The 16,040-nt window shown below is 29.7% G+C and overlaps 1 protein-coding gene and 1 pseudogene across 3 annotated transcripts; both read right to left on the bottom strand.

Annotated features, from left to right (window-relative positions):
• Positions 1–1,007: 1,007 nt before the first annotated feature.
• Positions 1,008–6,279, bottom strand: LOC114379019 (annotated as a pseudogene).
• A 130-nt stretch (positions 6,280–6,409) lies between these two features.
• Positions 6,410–14,322, bottom strand: LOC114378205 (cellulose synthase-like protein B5). 3 transcript variants are annotated; one of them, XM_028336753.1, is made up of 9 exons: positions 13,605–14,322; positions 12,958–13,291; positions 11,906–12,025; positions 9,410–9,526; positions 9,044–9,256; positions 8,776–8,914; positions 8,398–8,573; positions 7,719–8,069; positions 6,410–7,070 (listed from the first exon to the last, which is right to left on the bottom strand). In XM_028336753.1, exons 1-9 carry the CDS (start codon positions 13,865–13,867, stop codon positions 6,531–6,533), a joined length of 2,253 nt encoding a protein of 750 aa, XP_028192554.1. In that variant the 5' UTR covers positions 13,868–14,322; the 3' UTR covers positions 6,410–6,530. The 3 variants fall into 3 exon arrangements, with proteins under 3 accessions (XP_028192554.1, XP_028192555.1, XP_028192556.1); XM_028336754.1 differs by lacking the exon at positions 11,906–12,025; XM_028336755.1 differs by lacking the exon at positions 9,044–9,256.
• Between the last annotated feature and the right edge of the window lie 1,718 nt (positions 14,323–16,040).

Genomic DNA, 16,040 nt, shown 5'->3' on the forward strand with positions numbered 1-16,040 from the left:
GAAAAAAAATTATTGTTAAATTGTACCGTTTCAAGTATCCATGAACAATAGAGATTATTTATAATAACTAAAAATTATTTAAGGATCCCATATTTTGAAAAATAATTTAAGGATAAAAATTCACAATCTAATTAGAGGACTAAAAACTTAATTAACCTATAATAAATTCTTAATTTTTATTTTTTGAAAGTTCCAATATTTCAATCACAAGTTAATCTTAACTTAAAGTAGTACTAGTATGTTTTTTAATATACAATAAAGAGATTTTTTCAAGAGTAAAATTATTTTAATATATTCACATAATATATTTTACAATAAAAAAAGCTTAAAATAAAATGAGTAATATAATAGTAATTAAACAATAAACATATTTTAAAAATATTTTAATGTCCTATTATTATTAAAAAAAGACTAATTAAAAATTATATAAGATGTAATTATTAAAAATAAAATAAAATATTATATGTAATGTTCTATAATTAAATGGTTTTACAATATCTTCAAATTAAATTTGATAAAAAAATTCATAAGAAAATTTATATGGCTCTTTTTTAGTTTTCTCTTGTGTTTTTCACGTTGAATCTCTCTCCCTCTCTTTTTTATTTGAGGGTCAATAAGTTTTTAATCCCTTGATAACTTTAGTCTTTCATTAAATTTTTTTCTATCATTTTTAGTTTCTCTAAAACTTATTATTCATTTTTAATTTCTCATTTATTTTTATTGTTTAAAAGTAATCTCAAATATAAAATAAATAAGGAACTAAAAATTGACAAAACAAAAATTAATTTTGAGTAATAAAAATAAATTAAAGATTAAAAATAAATAATTTTTTTAAAAGAACTTAAATTATTGACCAAAAATCAACTAAAAACTAAAAATTATATAAAAAATGTAAGACACTAAAATTAGATTAAAAAAATTGAGATATAAAAACTTAATTAATACTTTATTTTATTATGTTTTTGACTTTTGATACACATTGCTAGATCTGCCACACTAGGCCTAATTCACTTTCTGTTACATTTGCATTTTGGATATTAAGCTTTTAGAGGGATACGACCTTCTTAGAAGCGCGTTGATGCCTATGCATCTCATGTGAATGTCTATGCTTTTTGACCATATTTATCACATAATTGAATCCTAACTAACTTGTCAAATAGTATATAAAATAAGTTTAGTTTTTAAATGTTCAATACTAATTTGTTCTATTCGCATAATCATTTTTTAAAACTCAATACCTAATCCTAATTTATATTTTAAATTGAAAAATATTATTATATTTAACGTATACCTTTTACTACATAAATGTTCTTCAATAAAACTCATTTATAATTTAGTAAATAATAAAAAGTTAATAATATATTACTAATATATTGTACAGAAATGTTTGTTACACTCTAGCATGTTTATTTTCTGTTTTATTAAATATTCTATAAAAACTAAACGTATCTCTCTTTATTAATTAAGCTAATAATATAGAAAATTATAATATTTAATTAAATAAGAGTATAACAAACACATTAAAATAATAATAGACACTTCTTTTCTCTCTTTATTAATTAATCCTGAGGCCCATCTCATATGAGTATATGACCTATGATATCTTGAGGTGAACCTTTTCTATGTATACTTAGCCCCGTGAGCACATCCTCTGATGTTGATCCATACATCCACCCCACCTAATTTTGCTCAAAATAGTAAGAAATAAATTCCTTTTACAACAAAGTTAATTCTACGTATACAGTTTTATCAAGAAAATACTTTGATTCCCGAAAATCTATAACTATTCGAGCATAAGTGATACTAAAATTTTAAGACCTTATTTTGGTTATGGCATATTAAAAGTTGAAATCTTTATTTTAGATCATATAAGCATCTCTTAAATGAGCTTTCATATATGCAGTTGAAAAAAAAATCAATATGATGAAAAACAAATTTCTAGTTTAATATCTGATAAAAAAGTTACAATTGGCTATAGTTTCTATTACCCACCTTTTGACCCCAGGCAGTGTTGCGTTCGAATGCACAACTAGCAACTTGGTTCGCTGCCTCAAGATCAACATTGCCAAGGTTATCAATGCTAGCAAATGTCTTCCCTTCTAATTAAAGCATGCTCAGCGGATTCTATAAACCCCCTTGAAGTTCCAAAAGTTTGTATTATTTCCTTTTCTGACAGTGTTCCTGCCAAAAGATATATAAAATAATAAATTTCTTGGCTTCAGACCATATAATATAATTTCCCATTCATTTTGGAGTTTGTCAAATGATGAAAATGTAGTTGATCCAAATTACCATTGGTGAAACCAAGACCCTCCTTTCCAATTTGAATATCGTGACCAGGAGAAAGGCCATAAATAACTTTTCTTCTAAGAAAACAATTTGTCCCCGAGTACATAATTCCTTGAAGTCCTGCAAATCCACTTGCTACGTACTGCATATATGCATTGCACAAAACATTGAATATCAATTTTGTTCATGCATAATCCTCTTATTTAATTATATATTATCACTTGTAGTGCATATACTATACTTCTTTTGCTAGCTTTCTCCTAATTGGATTTTTCCCAATAATGTTAGAAATTTGACGCACCACAGACATAGCCATGAGCTGACTTCCGAAAGGATCATCTTTTAATCCATCATAGAACAGCTAGGGTCACTGAACAAACGCAACTTCTTTTTCTCCCTTTGAATCCAACAAAAAGCACAATGCATGCAGCACAATCTCAGGATTGTTGACATGCATGTCACAGTCCACATTTAAGATAATGGGAGCATTTGTAATCAACCCGGAGACTCTTCTCTATACATAGTACAAATAATTGGCATTTTTGGCGGATCAAAAGATCAAAGGTGTTAATTTGTGATCATGATGAGATTTGACAATTGGAATCAATGAAACTAAGAATAAAGTGAAGTTACCAACACATTCATGGCACCAGCTTTTTAATGGTGTGAATATTCTGGCCGTTTCTCTCGAGATGTATAGATTAAGTGGGGGATTCCATCCGAAAGATCTTTTTCGTTCTCCCATATTACCTACCAACACAAGGTTAAGTAATTTATAATTAATTTAACTAACTGATAAATTTATTTTACCGAAATAAAGATATTTAATAAACAATTTTATGTTAGAAACTTGTAGCATTTATCCAAACGTTACTAATTAATGTTTTATATCCAAACGTTACTAATTAATGTTTTAGAACCTATTATATTTTAATTATTGATGATGATATTTTTATGTACCTTAAGTATGGTAGGATGATTTGTTGGCTGTGCTTTGGAGAACTCTGCATGCTCTCCAACAGGCTGAAACAGATTCGGTTTTGTAGCTGTATTTTCAATTTTAAGGGTAAGTTCTCCATACTCGTCCTGCCAAATAAAAACGACAAGAAAATACTTAAATAGAATTTTGACATAGATTTGTTCCAGACTTGACAATAATGACACGCTTTTCCCTTTCACAGCCACATCCACACATCAATTATATATGTGCATGTGTTTGCAGTTATACCTTCACTCTTAACCATTCTTGTCTAAATTCTAGCGAATCTTCATTGGCCTCTTTGGAGAAGTATAAAAAGGGTGCTCTAACTTGTATACTATGCTTCTTACAAAATGGTTACCCAAAGCCTAGCAAATTTAGAGGCTTCCACAAGAGAATAGTGATGGGGAAATAGGTCAATAAAATAACAAACTCTACAAGAGAGTGAAAAGGAACGAAAATAAATTCCTCCAAATTAACTTGCAAGAACATGTGAGAAGCACCGCCAAAATAAAAATTAAAGAAAGAACAAAACATGAAAAACCCCTCAATGCAAGGGTAAAAACCACTAGTTAGACCAAAAAAATAACTTCATTATAATCAATGAAGATACAAGAGAACTTCCAAAAAGTGCACTAAAACGAACATTCAAATCAAAACAAATTCCAATTGGTATAATAGAGACAAAAAGATAAAACAAGCACATAAATCTTTTTCCTGATCCAACTGAACAATTTGAAATATCATGGGCGTATAACTTATTATCCAAAAATCAGTCCGATCTAACGGTGAACGAATTCACAGTTGAAATCTAAAAAACACTCTCCAGTGGGTATGTGAATGATTTTTCCTTCCCTTCTTTATCTTTAGATTTGTAATTGTTTTCCCTCTCAAACGAGTCTTTAGTCTCTTTCATTGTATCCCACTCTTTAATTTGACCCTCTCTGATGCAAGCTCCATTGGAGCTTGTAGGCCTAAGATCTTCTTCATCAATGGATTCCTTTGCTTCTTGGAAGATGAATGGCAGCGAATTGGAGAAAGGAAGAGAGAGAGGAGACGCCACTTCAAGGAAAAAATGAGTCTAGAAGAAGCTCACCACCATAGGAGGCCATGGATAAGAGCTTGAAGGAAGAAAGAGATAAATGAAGGGAGAGGGAGAGAAGAGCACGAAATTTTGTGCTCTAAATGAGCTTTGAGATCTGAAGTTTAATATTCAAATGATCAAAGTTGAAAAAAATGCACACACATGACCTCTATTTATAGTCTAAGTGTCACACAAAATTGGAGGGAAATTCAAATTTCACTTGAATTTGAAATTGAATTTGTGGAGCCAAAATTTCACTAATTATGATTAGTGAATTTTAGTTATGGTTCAACCCACTAATCCAAGATCAATTCCAAGATTCTCCACTAAGTGTGCTTAGGTGTCATGAGGCATGAAAAGCATGAAGGACATGCACAAAGTGTGATTATATGATGCGGCAATGGGGTGTAGTAAGCAAATGCTCACCTCCCCCTCTAAAATTTAATTGGATTGGGCTTCTACCAATTCAATTAAATTTATTTCCAACCACACACATCAAATATCCACTTAGTGCATGTGAAATTACAAAACTACCCCTAATACAAAAACTAGTCTAGGTGCCCTAAAATACAAGGGCTGAAAAATCCTATATTTCTAGGGTACCCTACCTACATTATGGAACCCAAAATACAATACCCAAAATTAATGAAACCTTATTCTAATATGTACAAAGATAAGTGGGCTCGTACTTAGCCCATGGGCCCGAAATCTACCCTAAGGCTCATAAGAACCCTAGGGCCTTCTCTTGCATCTTTGGCCCAATCTACTTGGAGTCTTCTATCCAATGTCCTTGCGGGATGGATTGCATCACTCTCTTCACTTAAACAAATGGGACATACGGACCTTCTCATTTGAACTTTTACTCTACATAAAAAGGGAGTCCAAAAATTTCAATAAATAGAAGGTAAGAGGAGAGCACCCATCATCGGAAACATAACAAGCTAACTTGTTTGCAGGGTAATCTAGGGCCAAAAGAGACAATAAAGTGTTGACTGTGATGATGGGTGGCTCAAGAATCGGATCTGCCGTTGTCACAAATAGATCCATCCATGGAAGTTCAGGTATCCTATTGAAAAAAATTGCATGTACGAACCAATAAGTAAAAGGAAATAACTTTAGAGAGTTAATTTATTTTTTTCTTCATTTTCGAGAGTTTTATATTTTAAAAAATATTCTTTTTAAAATATAACTGTTAAATTTATGGCAGTAAAATTTTTCTTATTTACTATTTACTATTGTAATGATGTTTAGTTGTTCAGCATGTTTACTTGCATCTGTATGTAATGTTGTTGTTAGTGGGTTTATGTTTGTATTTTGGACAAAATTGTACTCTTAAGTTAATGGTTGCATATCTTTTGATGACAATATGTATGAGTATCATGATGGATTGTTATTTCTCCACGTGTTTGCATTTAAATATGAATGAAATCATGCAAACAGTATGATTGTGTGGTAAAAACAAAAATTGCTTTGCTCTCTCATCTTCTACTCTACTCTTTATGTTTTATGGGTTTTATGTTCATTCTGTCTTCATTTAACAATAACAATATCTAAACATGTACTAATACATGAAAAATTTCAGCATATGCAACATCTTTGTATTAGTAAATAATATTACAAGTTTAAGACTTTATGTGGAAGTGAGCATCATGTAGACATGTGCTATTATAAAATTGAGCATTATCAATGTAAGGCAAGTATAGAGAAAGTTTTATAGCAATAGATATCGACTCAGGAGACGATCTAGGCAGGTCTTGATTCGTGCAGGAGTCCATTTGGTGCTGATGGTGGTGACCCAAATGAAGGTGAACCATGACTCGCACAGGAATGCAAGAAACCAAGGGAAATAATAATGGTTATGGGAGAAAATTTGGTAATGAAGAAGGGAAAAGAGGAGGACAATCAAGAAATTTATTATCCTCGATTTATGTGTGGTGTCAAATTTTTTTATGTTGAAATTTTAATAAAAAATTATTTATGCAAGCAAATTCTATTTTAGTTTTAGATGTAAAAAAAAAATTAATATAAAAGGATTTAATTTTAATATAGGATACAAATTTAGGGACTAAACTAAAATTATTCACTTAGAAGTATTCTCCATAATATCTTTACAATACATATAATGGTGCAGCAAAATACATTAATTAAAAACAACCAAGTGAATTATATGATCAATCCTTAATTTGCTTTGCATAAGTACACAAAAAGGAAAGCCAGAGCCATTGACTTGCAAATTGTGGATAAGGGAATTCCATACTTTCCTTTCTCAAATAACCCTTTCAAAAATGGCCAATAGCACACAACCAAATATGTACTACAGAACACTTCCCCAACACCAGATCCATGTCCATTGTTTCTAACAGGTGGTTGCCATCCCAACCACATGGTAACCAGTGCTGTGAGTTGAATAAGCAAAATAGTTGTGCCAGGTATAAAAACTGGAGACTTGTTAAAAATGAATCTACCATCATTTTCATTTGCACCCTCATTGGAAAATGTTTCGTCTTTCCTTGTTATTTCAAAGCCAATGTTAGATATCCTTAATCGCTTAAGTAGGATGGCCAAAAATCCAAAAAACCAAGAATTCATGGTGGTTATCCTTGCCATTCGTTGATTGTTACACCATGTTCGAATTGACAATCCTATTTTCAAGTTCTCTAAAAGAGTAGACACGTTGTAAATCACAAGCAAAGTGGCGGGGATCCATTGTCCGAGTTCCTGCAGGACCATCATTTACGCACCATTGAAACAGTGAAAAATTTGTGCACTAAGTATGTCAATGAATGTGGAATAATGTTTTTGGAGTAACTAAAAAAAGGTGGCTAAAACTCTTGTATTTCAAAGTAAACAATGAGATATATAGGTTGAGAAAAAAAAAAGAAGGAAATATCTACATTCTACTCTTATACTGGAAATTAGAATCCTTAACTTGAACATCCACGAGACTCTTGCTGTTCTGATTCTCTCACATATACTTTCTCAATGTTTTTTACTTTTCTCTCATTTGATTTGATGGTACATTTTATACATTACTTCTGCAATTAATCTACACTTTTATCTTTATTTCTAAATTGAATTTAAAAAGTTTTTTTTTTACAAATTACAGTATTAACTCTTGGTTTCTTAAAATAAACAAATTATATTATTAATTAACCGTTAAAAATAATTTTGTATCGCAATTAAAATTGTTCATTATAAAAGTTGGAGATTAAACTTTCATACCTTGGGCAAGAAACTGGAGTTATTAATGATGCAATAGGCAGGGAGAGCAGCATAACAAATTATATTATTAATTAACCGTTAAAAATAATTTTGTATCGCAATTAAAATTGTTCATTATAAAAGTTGGAGATTAAACTTTCATACCTTGGGCAAGAAACTGGAGTTATTAATGATGCAATAGGCAGGGAGAGCAGCATAACATATTTCAGGAACGGGTCGTAAGCTCCAAGTAGTGATCCAAAGATACCCCAAGCATTGTCTGAATTGGAGCTTACCAAATAGGGTTCCAAAAATTGGACAATGCTTGCTTAGGAGGATATCAAGCAACCCTGAGATCCATCTCTTTTGTTGACCAATTACAACTAAAATATCTTGAGGTGAGCATCCCATAAAAGGCGAAAGTTCTGGTGAGCACACTTCAGATCTCCAACCTTTTGTGTGGATTTTCAGTCCGGTAAGTAAATCTTCAGATGTTGATCCATACATCCAACCCACCTAACATTTTCAAAAGTCTCAACAATCAAAATAGCAGTGACAAAAATAAAATTTCACATTCAGGGTTTAATAAGCAAAAAATTCCCGAGAATCTATAAAAATAATCCGTTAACCAGCCCAAAGGTAAATTCAACAGGAAAGGTTAGTTTATGTTACTTTTATCTTCTTTTTTTGGTAATCATGTGAGTTTAAGGTGACCGGGTTTAGTACCACTTAAATCAATAATTTATTGGTGATATATTGACTTTTATCTAATTACTTGAATTCCAATTGTATTTGAGTAAATTACCTTCGGAAGAAATTACTAATATTATTGAAAGCATATTACCTGTTTTCCCCAAGCAGTGCCGTATTCATATTCACAACTAGAAACTTCACTCGCAGCCTCAAGAGATTTGCAAATATTGTTATTGGGAGTAAATGTCTTCCCTTCCAAAGCATGAGTAGCTGATTCCACAAACCCCTTTGATGTACCAAATATTGTTTTCTTTTCTGAGAATTTCCCTGCATAAATATTATATATTATTGTAAGATATGGAAATTCAGATAAATGAGAATGATATGGAAATAGTATATTTCCAAAATTGAAGGCAGTTGATTACATTGTTAATCTTTACAAAATCTTTAAACAGATCGATGATCTTTTGAAATTGAGAATGAGCATAGCAAGTTTAGAATCATGAGAATAATAGTGAAATCAAATTACCATTGGAGACGCCATGATCCTTCTTTCCATTTTGAATGCCATGATAAGGAGAAAGGCCATAAATTACTTTTCTTCTGTGCATGCAATTTGTTCCTAAGTAAAATATCCCTTGGAGCCCTGCTAATCCACCCCCCAAGTACTGCATTAGACAAAACAAGAAAAGGAATTAGTTTATTTACACACCCGCTTTTTATTTCTAGTCATAGTTCATAATACATTTGCTAGCTTTCTTGAAAGGTTTTTGTTTAATATTTGAAACTTGACGCACCCGAAACGCTGCCACAAGCTGATTTCCGAGAGGATCATCCTTTAATCCATCATAGAATTGCTGGATACATTGGGCAAATGCAACTTCTTTTTCTCCCTTTGAATCTAATAAAATGCACAGGGCGTGTAGAACAATCTTTGGATTATTCACGTGCATGTCACAATCTAAGTTTAGGATAAAGGGTGCATTTGTCATCACTCCAGAGACTCTTGTCTGTTCATGATACAAATTATGGTAAATTTGGGATCATGTGAGACCTTAATTATATTTTTAAAGCTATAGCTAGTTACGATGATACACTCTAACACATAATATTTTCTTCTTAGATACACGACCAGGAAATAAGAAGAGATTAAACAAACTTACCAACACATTCATAGCACCAGCTTTATATTGATGTGGATGTTCCTGCTTCTTTTCTCTAGATACGTAGATTAAGTGAGGCAACTCGTCTGAAAGACCTTCTTTGTTTTCCCATATTACCTACCAACAAGAGGGAAAATATTTGTTTTTAAGTTGTATGTATTCCCTTTCAAGAAAAAAAAAATCCTTTATTAATTAATTTATGTTGGTTCAGATTAAGCATTATATAAAGAGATAATGGTATTCAAGTGTGATTTATTTCTTTTCTTCTTTTAGATTTAAAATATTCAAATATCAACTATTATTCTAATAGTCTTTCTGTGTAAAGTGTCATTCCATTTACAGTTACGAAGATTAATCTAGAATATAATTTTATATTCTGTATAAGCCTTTCTAAAGTATAAAGAATGCTGCAGAAAATTTGTGAGGTGCAAGAAAAAAATACCCGTAAAGGGAACATGCGTAACGATACTGGGGTTTGTTCTCTTCTCATATGTTTTGGAGATAGGAATGTCCATGGGCGGCATGAGAGTATCAAACTCTTAAAGATAAGTCGTAAATTTTTCCGAGAGTTCACAGGCACGTACGTTTCCGATAGGCTTACAGGAGACTCGGTAGATACTAAACTCTCGAGCTTAAGTCTCAGTTTACTGGATTAAGAAATTTAACCTAAAATGTTCTTGTAATGCATTATATTTTATCTATTTAAGTTATTTTATAGATTATTCAAGAGATATTTGTCCTTTTAAGTTATTTAACTCTTATATTTTAAGAATTTATGTTTTGTTTTTGTGCATGTGAACTTATTATTTGTTTTATTTGATGCAGTTTGAAATTATTTAGTAGGGATATATTATTAGACTTAATTATTTTATAATTATGGAATTTGTGATTTAATTTTTTTTATTATAATATTAAAATGATTAATTAGTATGTTATTTATATATATTTAATTATTTTTTATTACGAAGTAATTCTTATAAGTTTATATAAATTTTAAAGTTTGATAACTTGGATATGAATAATTCACAAATCAAATTAATCTAATTAATTTCGTTCACAATTTTTTAGAGTTAGAATTAAATCTAACTAATTTATTGTATGAGTTAGATAAGGAGTTTTTTTTTTTTGTTTTTGTTTTTGAATTCATGATTTGACCTGACATGACGTGTGACATTTAATTAAATTTATTATATATAAATCAAATTATTAAATACAAAATACCATAATTTTTTGCTAATAGTGTATTAAATTATTAAATTAAAACATTCATGACTTTTTCTTTTTGTAGTTATTATTTTATTTTTGTCTTAATTGTATTTATATATTTTTCGTGTTAATAAAATATTATTTTATTTTTATCTAAAATATAAATATTGTATTAACATTGAAATCATTTATTTTATTAATAAAATACTGTTAACATTTGGTCTCTATAGGATATTTAGTCATTATATATTTATAAAATTTTAGATAAAAATAAATTATTATTTAAAAAAAATTAATTTTACAAAATAAAAAATAATTTTAATTTTTTTAACATGATTAATCATACTTAATCTGTTTATTTATGATCGGATTGATTTAATTTTAATCATAAATCCGACTCAACTCAACTTAGTAAAATTTTAAAGCAAATTAAATATTCAATTTAACCATATTTGGCCAAATGTTGGAGATGTTTGGTTCGGTACTTTGCAATGGATCCAACCCAGGGGAATAATTATTGCCACTCGGCATTGGCTATTTATTCATATGAATATTGAAACAAATTCTCAATATTAATGCGCAAAGGATTGGAGCTAATGCTCAACGACACGTTTCATCCTCCGTCTCTGGGTTGTAAGCGCTGCTCTCAGATTACATTAAATAGCTCCTTCCAGAACGCATGTGTAATTGCAAAATTATGTTTGAGATAAAATAATTTTATCATCAGATTACATGATTTTTACTTTTTTTTTTTATCTGTTGGATTTATATTAATATGCACCACATCTTTTTCTGATGCAAATAAAACATGCACTAATTTTTCTTCGTTAGCAAGGAAATTTTTGAAGCCCATCTATAAAAGGAGATATTTTCTTTAATTATTTGTAGTGTGTATATATATATATATATATATATATATATATATATATATATATATATATATATATATTACCAATTCCTTTGCTTTATATTATATGAGGATTAAGATTTTGATACGTATATTAAAAAAAATATATGTTAAATTTCATATAAAACAGTAACTTTTAAATATATTTTTTACTTTTTTAATTAATAACTACTCATTTATTCTTTTTATATATTACTCTTTTAATTTAGTTTTTTTTTAAAAATATTTAATATAATATTGATTTTACAAAATCACATCTATAATGAAACAATTTGTTTTTCTAAAACATCATACAGTTTAGAATGGAAAGAGTATTATTCTTTCGCGAAAATTTCTTAATCTTGCATAAGTATGAATTTAAACTGCAGTAGTATTTGATGTACCTTAATTATGGTTGGATGATTTCTAGGCTGTGTATCTGAGAAGATAGCAAACTCTCCCACAAGTGGAATCGAATTTTTTGTTGCATTCAGAATTTTACGGGTAAGGCGCTCATACTCGTTCTGCTAACAAAGATAGAGATAAGATTTGTCTCCATGCCCCCCACCCCCAATAATAATAATAATAATAAAATTATAATAATTAAATGATAAATAATCAAATTTGCCCTCTAAAAAGTGTGAGAGGTTAATAAATTAATTTTTAAAAGATCAAAATTTAGTTTTTAATTATGTAAAAAGTTCAATAAATTAATCAATAATTTAATGACAATTTGATTTTTAAATTTTATAATTTAATACCAAATTGTTTCTAAAAAATATAATTAATTGTTAAATTGATTTTTAAACCTTACAAATTCAATGAGATGACTAATTTATCATATTTTTTTATATATTTAAAAATTAAATTTATATTTTTCATCTATCATTCCACCTACTTTCATTGAACAATTCAACTGTTTACCCTGAATTTAAATAATACTTTTTTTTTTACCTTTTATGAAAAACTAATTTGAAGTTTAAATATGAAACTAGCTGAAATTTGTCCCATTTTGGCTGAAAGGATCATTAGTGAGAGCTGGCCCACACGTTTGGATATTGTTTGGATACTACAGTTACACGTTTGGACATGCTTTGCAAATTGCAGTGACATTGGGGATGCAAAGTAGAAGGCTAGAAGCCCGAAAATTGCAGAGTGACATTTTATGTGGAGCAGTTTAGGTTTAAGTTAAAAAAAAAAAAAAGCTTGAATTTTGTATTTTATATTTTGTTATTTGTTAAATCAAAATTAACTTAAGCCTAAAAATTAATATACAAAGCGAATTATCCATTTTGTTACAACTTCAAATTTCTAAACATAAATCACCACTTAATTATCAGTTAATTGCTTAACAAGATTTAAGTTTGCAGAATGTAATACAAATGCATTGGCATGTCCAAGCACTTAATTATCTTCAATAGGATAGAAACAAGGCAAATATATAGTACAAAATTACCTTCATTTTTAACCAGTCTTGCATAAACTCCGGCGTGTCTTCATTGTTGTCAGTGCTGGTGTTATTGGAGAAGTATCTGAAGGGTACTCTAAGTTGTATGTTGTACTTCTTACAGAAAGGTACCCAAAGCTTAGCAAATTGAAATGCTTCGATAAGGGCATAGAAGGTAAGAGGGGAGCATCCATCATCAGAAACATAGCAAGCAAGTTTGTTATGAGGATAATCAAGCGCCAAGAGAGACAAGACAGTGTTGATTGTGATGATAGGAGGCTCAAGCACTGGGTCTGCTGTTGTCACAAATAGATCCACTGCTGGAAGCTCACCCTCAGGTACCCTATTGGGAAACAATGCACATTCATTATTAATTAAACATATGTGTGCAAAATTTTATATAGTACAAGAAGAGAATTACTTGGCCTAATTGCAATATCACTATTAATGATTAAAGGCATACTAATCAAAAGGCATGTGAGTAATGATACACAAAAACTTTTTATTTTAAATATTTCTTATTTTTTCTTATCTCTTTTTCTATCATATTATAAATTCTATTATACTTATATTTTCTTTTCTTCTCTCCAAGTGTTTTACAGCATAATGATTTCATCAAACAGTTTTTCAAAGGCAAATATAGCAAAGATATATACCGAAGCAAGAGACGGTGTATGTAGGTTTTGGTATATGCAGGAGACCATTTAGTGCTGATGACGAGAATCCAAGAAAAAGTGAACCATGACTCGCATATGAAAGCAACAAGGCAAGGGAAAGTGTAGTTGCTATGAGAGAAAATATTAATACGGTAACCAAGAAGTAAGAGGAGGAGGAGCAGAGTCAAGGAATCCATTACTCTTGATAACGTATGCTTCACCCAATATTTATCATAAAGAGGGAGAGTGTTTTGATTAGCCATTTTCAGCAAAAGAATGAAAAGCTAGCTCAATACAGCAGATGCGTGAATTAATATGTATGAGCCTTAATTTATATTGTTTTTATGCATGCCACAGGAAGAGAAATGGGGTCGATCAGGGGAGTGTTTTGGAAGAAGATAAAACTTTAGGGAAAATTTTGAAATATTTTTATGTCATTTTTAATTATATCTAAAATTTTAATTTATATCGATAACCAGTAAATGAAAAAGTATAAAATTGGCAAAACCCACGGAGAAAATAATTCTAATGTTCATTACAGGATTTTATTCCCCTAATAAATGAGGGTTCATGCCAGCTTCACGAGGTGGTCTTCACCACCAGGTTGTCACTGCAGATACATTAATTGGGACAACAACCAAAAACTACTTCAAGCACGTGGAAATGATAATTAGATATTTTTGATTCACAAATGATAATTAGATATTTTTGTTGTGAAGACTTGAGAGTGTGAAACAGTTGCTTTGTTCACATCTTAAAAGTAACATCGAAGATGGTGCTCATCAATTCTTCTTAGCCGTTAACAGATTGAGGGGGCACAGGCCACAAATAAACAACAAAGAAAATAAAGAGAAAGGGATGTTTGGTAACAAATTTTAAATTTATCCTTGAATGTTATATGGGTAAAGTGAGATGTTATTCTTCAAATTAATTTAGCACTTAGTTTACTTATTCTCCTCTTAGTCTTAACAGGGAATAGTCATGGAAAATACTTATAATTTTTATAAAATAAAAATGAGTTAAATAATTTTTTGCTTTTTAAAATTAGTTTATATTTATATGTTTACTGTTTTAATCATTAAAATATATATTAAATTTATTGAATGTGAAAGACTAAAGACATTTAAACAAAAACTAAAGTTAAAAATATAATATTTAATAAATACATTTTTTATTCAAATAAATAAATAAATAAATAAATAAAATATGAAAAATTTACATTCATTATTATAAAAGTTTAATAATAAATATACTTGATAAATATTATTTGAAAAATAAAAATATTTTTTGATTAATTAGGACAGAGCATTTGTTTTGAATGCTTACTCAGGAATTCCAGAGAAAATGATAGTACTTGGAATTTAATCCACAAAAAAAAAAAAAAAATCATCATTTGTGAGCTACTGAGATGAAAAAACCTACATATATAATGACTTGCATCTTCTGCAATAAGCTACAATCCAACATAAGAATTTGATCAACACAAGAACTCATGGATCTACCAAATATCCATATTCCATAGTCCTAACTCTTAACAAACCTACAACTCAAACAAAAGGATATAGTCATATAGGCAACAAATAAAAGAAAACGGAGGAAGGCCTTAACAGATATAAAGGTACTTTGTGGCAAAGAAAGGGTGATCTAAAACATATTTTAGATGGATTAATTTCTTTTCTCTACTACTACTTTATGCTATTTCTTAGACAAACTTTCTCTTTAGGCTTAGGACCAACGTTATGGTGTTAGAATCAATTTCCTGTTAAGCTACGGTGTAACATCCCATTTTACGTAAGTTAATTTTAAAAAAAAATTATTTATTTATAAATAAATAGAGTTTTAGAAAAATGATGAGATTCTATAAATAAATAAATAAAGAGATATAATTATTAATTAAAATAATGATTTGAGAGAAAATAAAAAGGGTATTTTATTTATTTGTTTGATAAAAAATAAAATAGAGTTTATTTTTATAAAATAATAAATAAATAAATAAATAGAGTAAACCTAGTTATAGATAGTGTTAGGTCAGTTTTCACACTCACACGGTCTCTTCTTTCCCTCATTTTTTTTTCTTCTCCTCTCAAAACCCTTTCTTTTTCCCGTAGCCCACCAAACCTGTCTCAGAAAAACAACGATCTCAGACTCATTCACCGTTGGATCATCGTGAAATTTGAGCACCACGTTCGCAACCCAATTCCGAGCATTCTCACTGTTGGGACTTTCGATATCATGTCTGAACTGAGAGAAATACCCTTCGCATTGTAGCCTTTTTCTTTCCCGCAAAAACCCAGAGCTGTCTTGGTAAAACTATGATCCCGGTTTCGTTAACCGTTGGATTGTTGTGAAATTTGGAGATGTTGTTCGAAATTCAATTGCGCACGCTTTGACCGTTGGGATTTGCAAAATAATGTTCTTGCAGAGAGAAAAAGGAAT

Source organism: Glycine soja, chromosome 12 (assembly GCF_004193775.1).
Source record: "Glycine soja cultivar W05 chromosome 12, ASM419377v2, whole genome shotgun sequence".
NCBI classification, from domain to species: Eukaryota; Viridiplantae; Streptophyta; class Magnoliopsida; order Fabales; family Fabaceae; genus Glycine; species Glycine soja.

Bases quoted from the DNA above. Each gene is read 5' to 3' on its own strand.
- LOC114378205 (XM_028336753.1), bottom strand. From the start codon at position 13,867: ATGGCTAATCAAAACACTCTCCCTCTTTATGATAAATATTGGGTGAAG. The intron at 12,026-12,957 runs GTAATTTTGTAC...CTTTGTTAGCAG, and splicing joins AAGACTGGTTAAAAATGAAG to AACGAGTATGAGCGCCTTAC. The intron at 8,915-9,043 runs GTGCGTCAAGTT...TGTCTAATGCAG, and splicing joins AGCTTGTGGCAGCGTTTCGG to TACTTGGGGGGTGGATTAGC.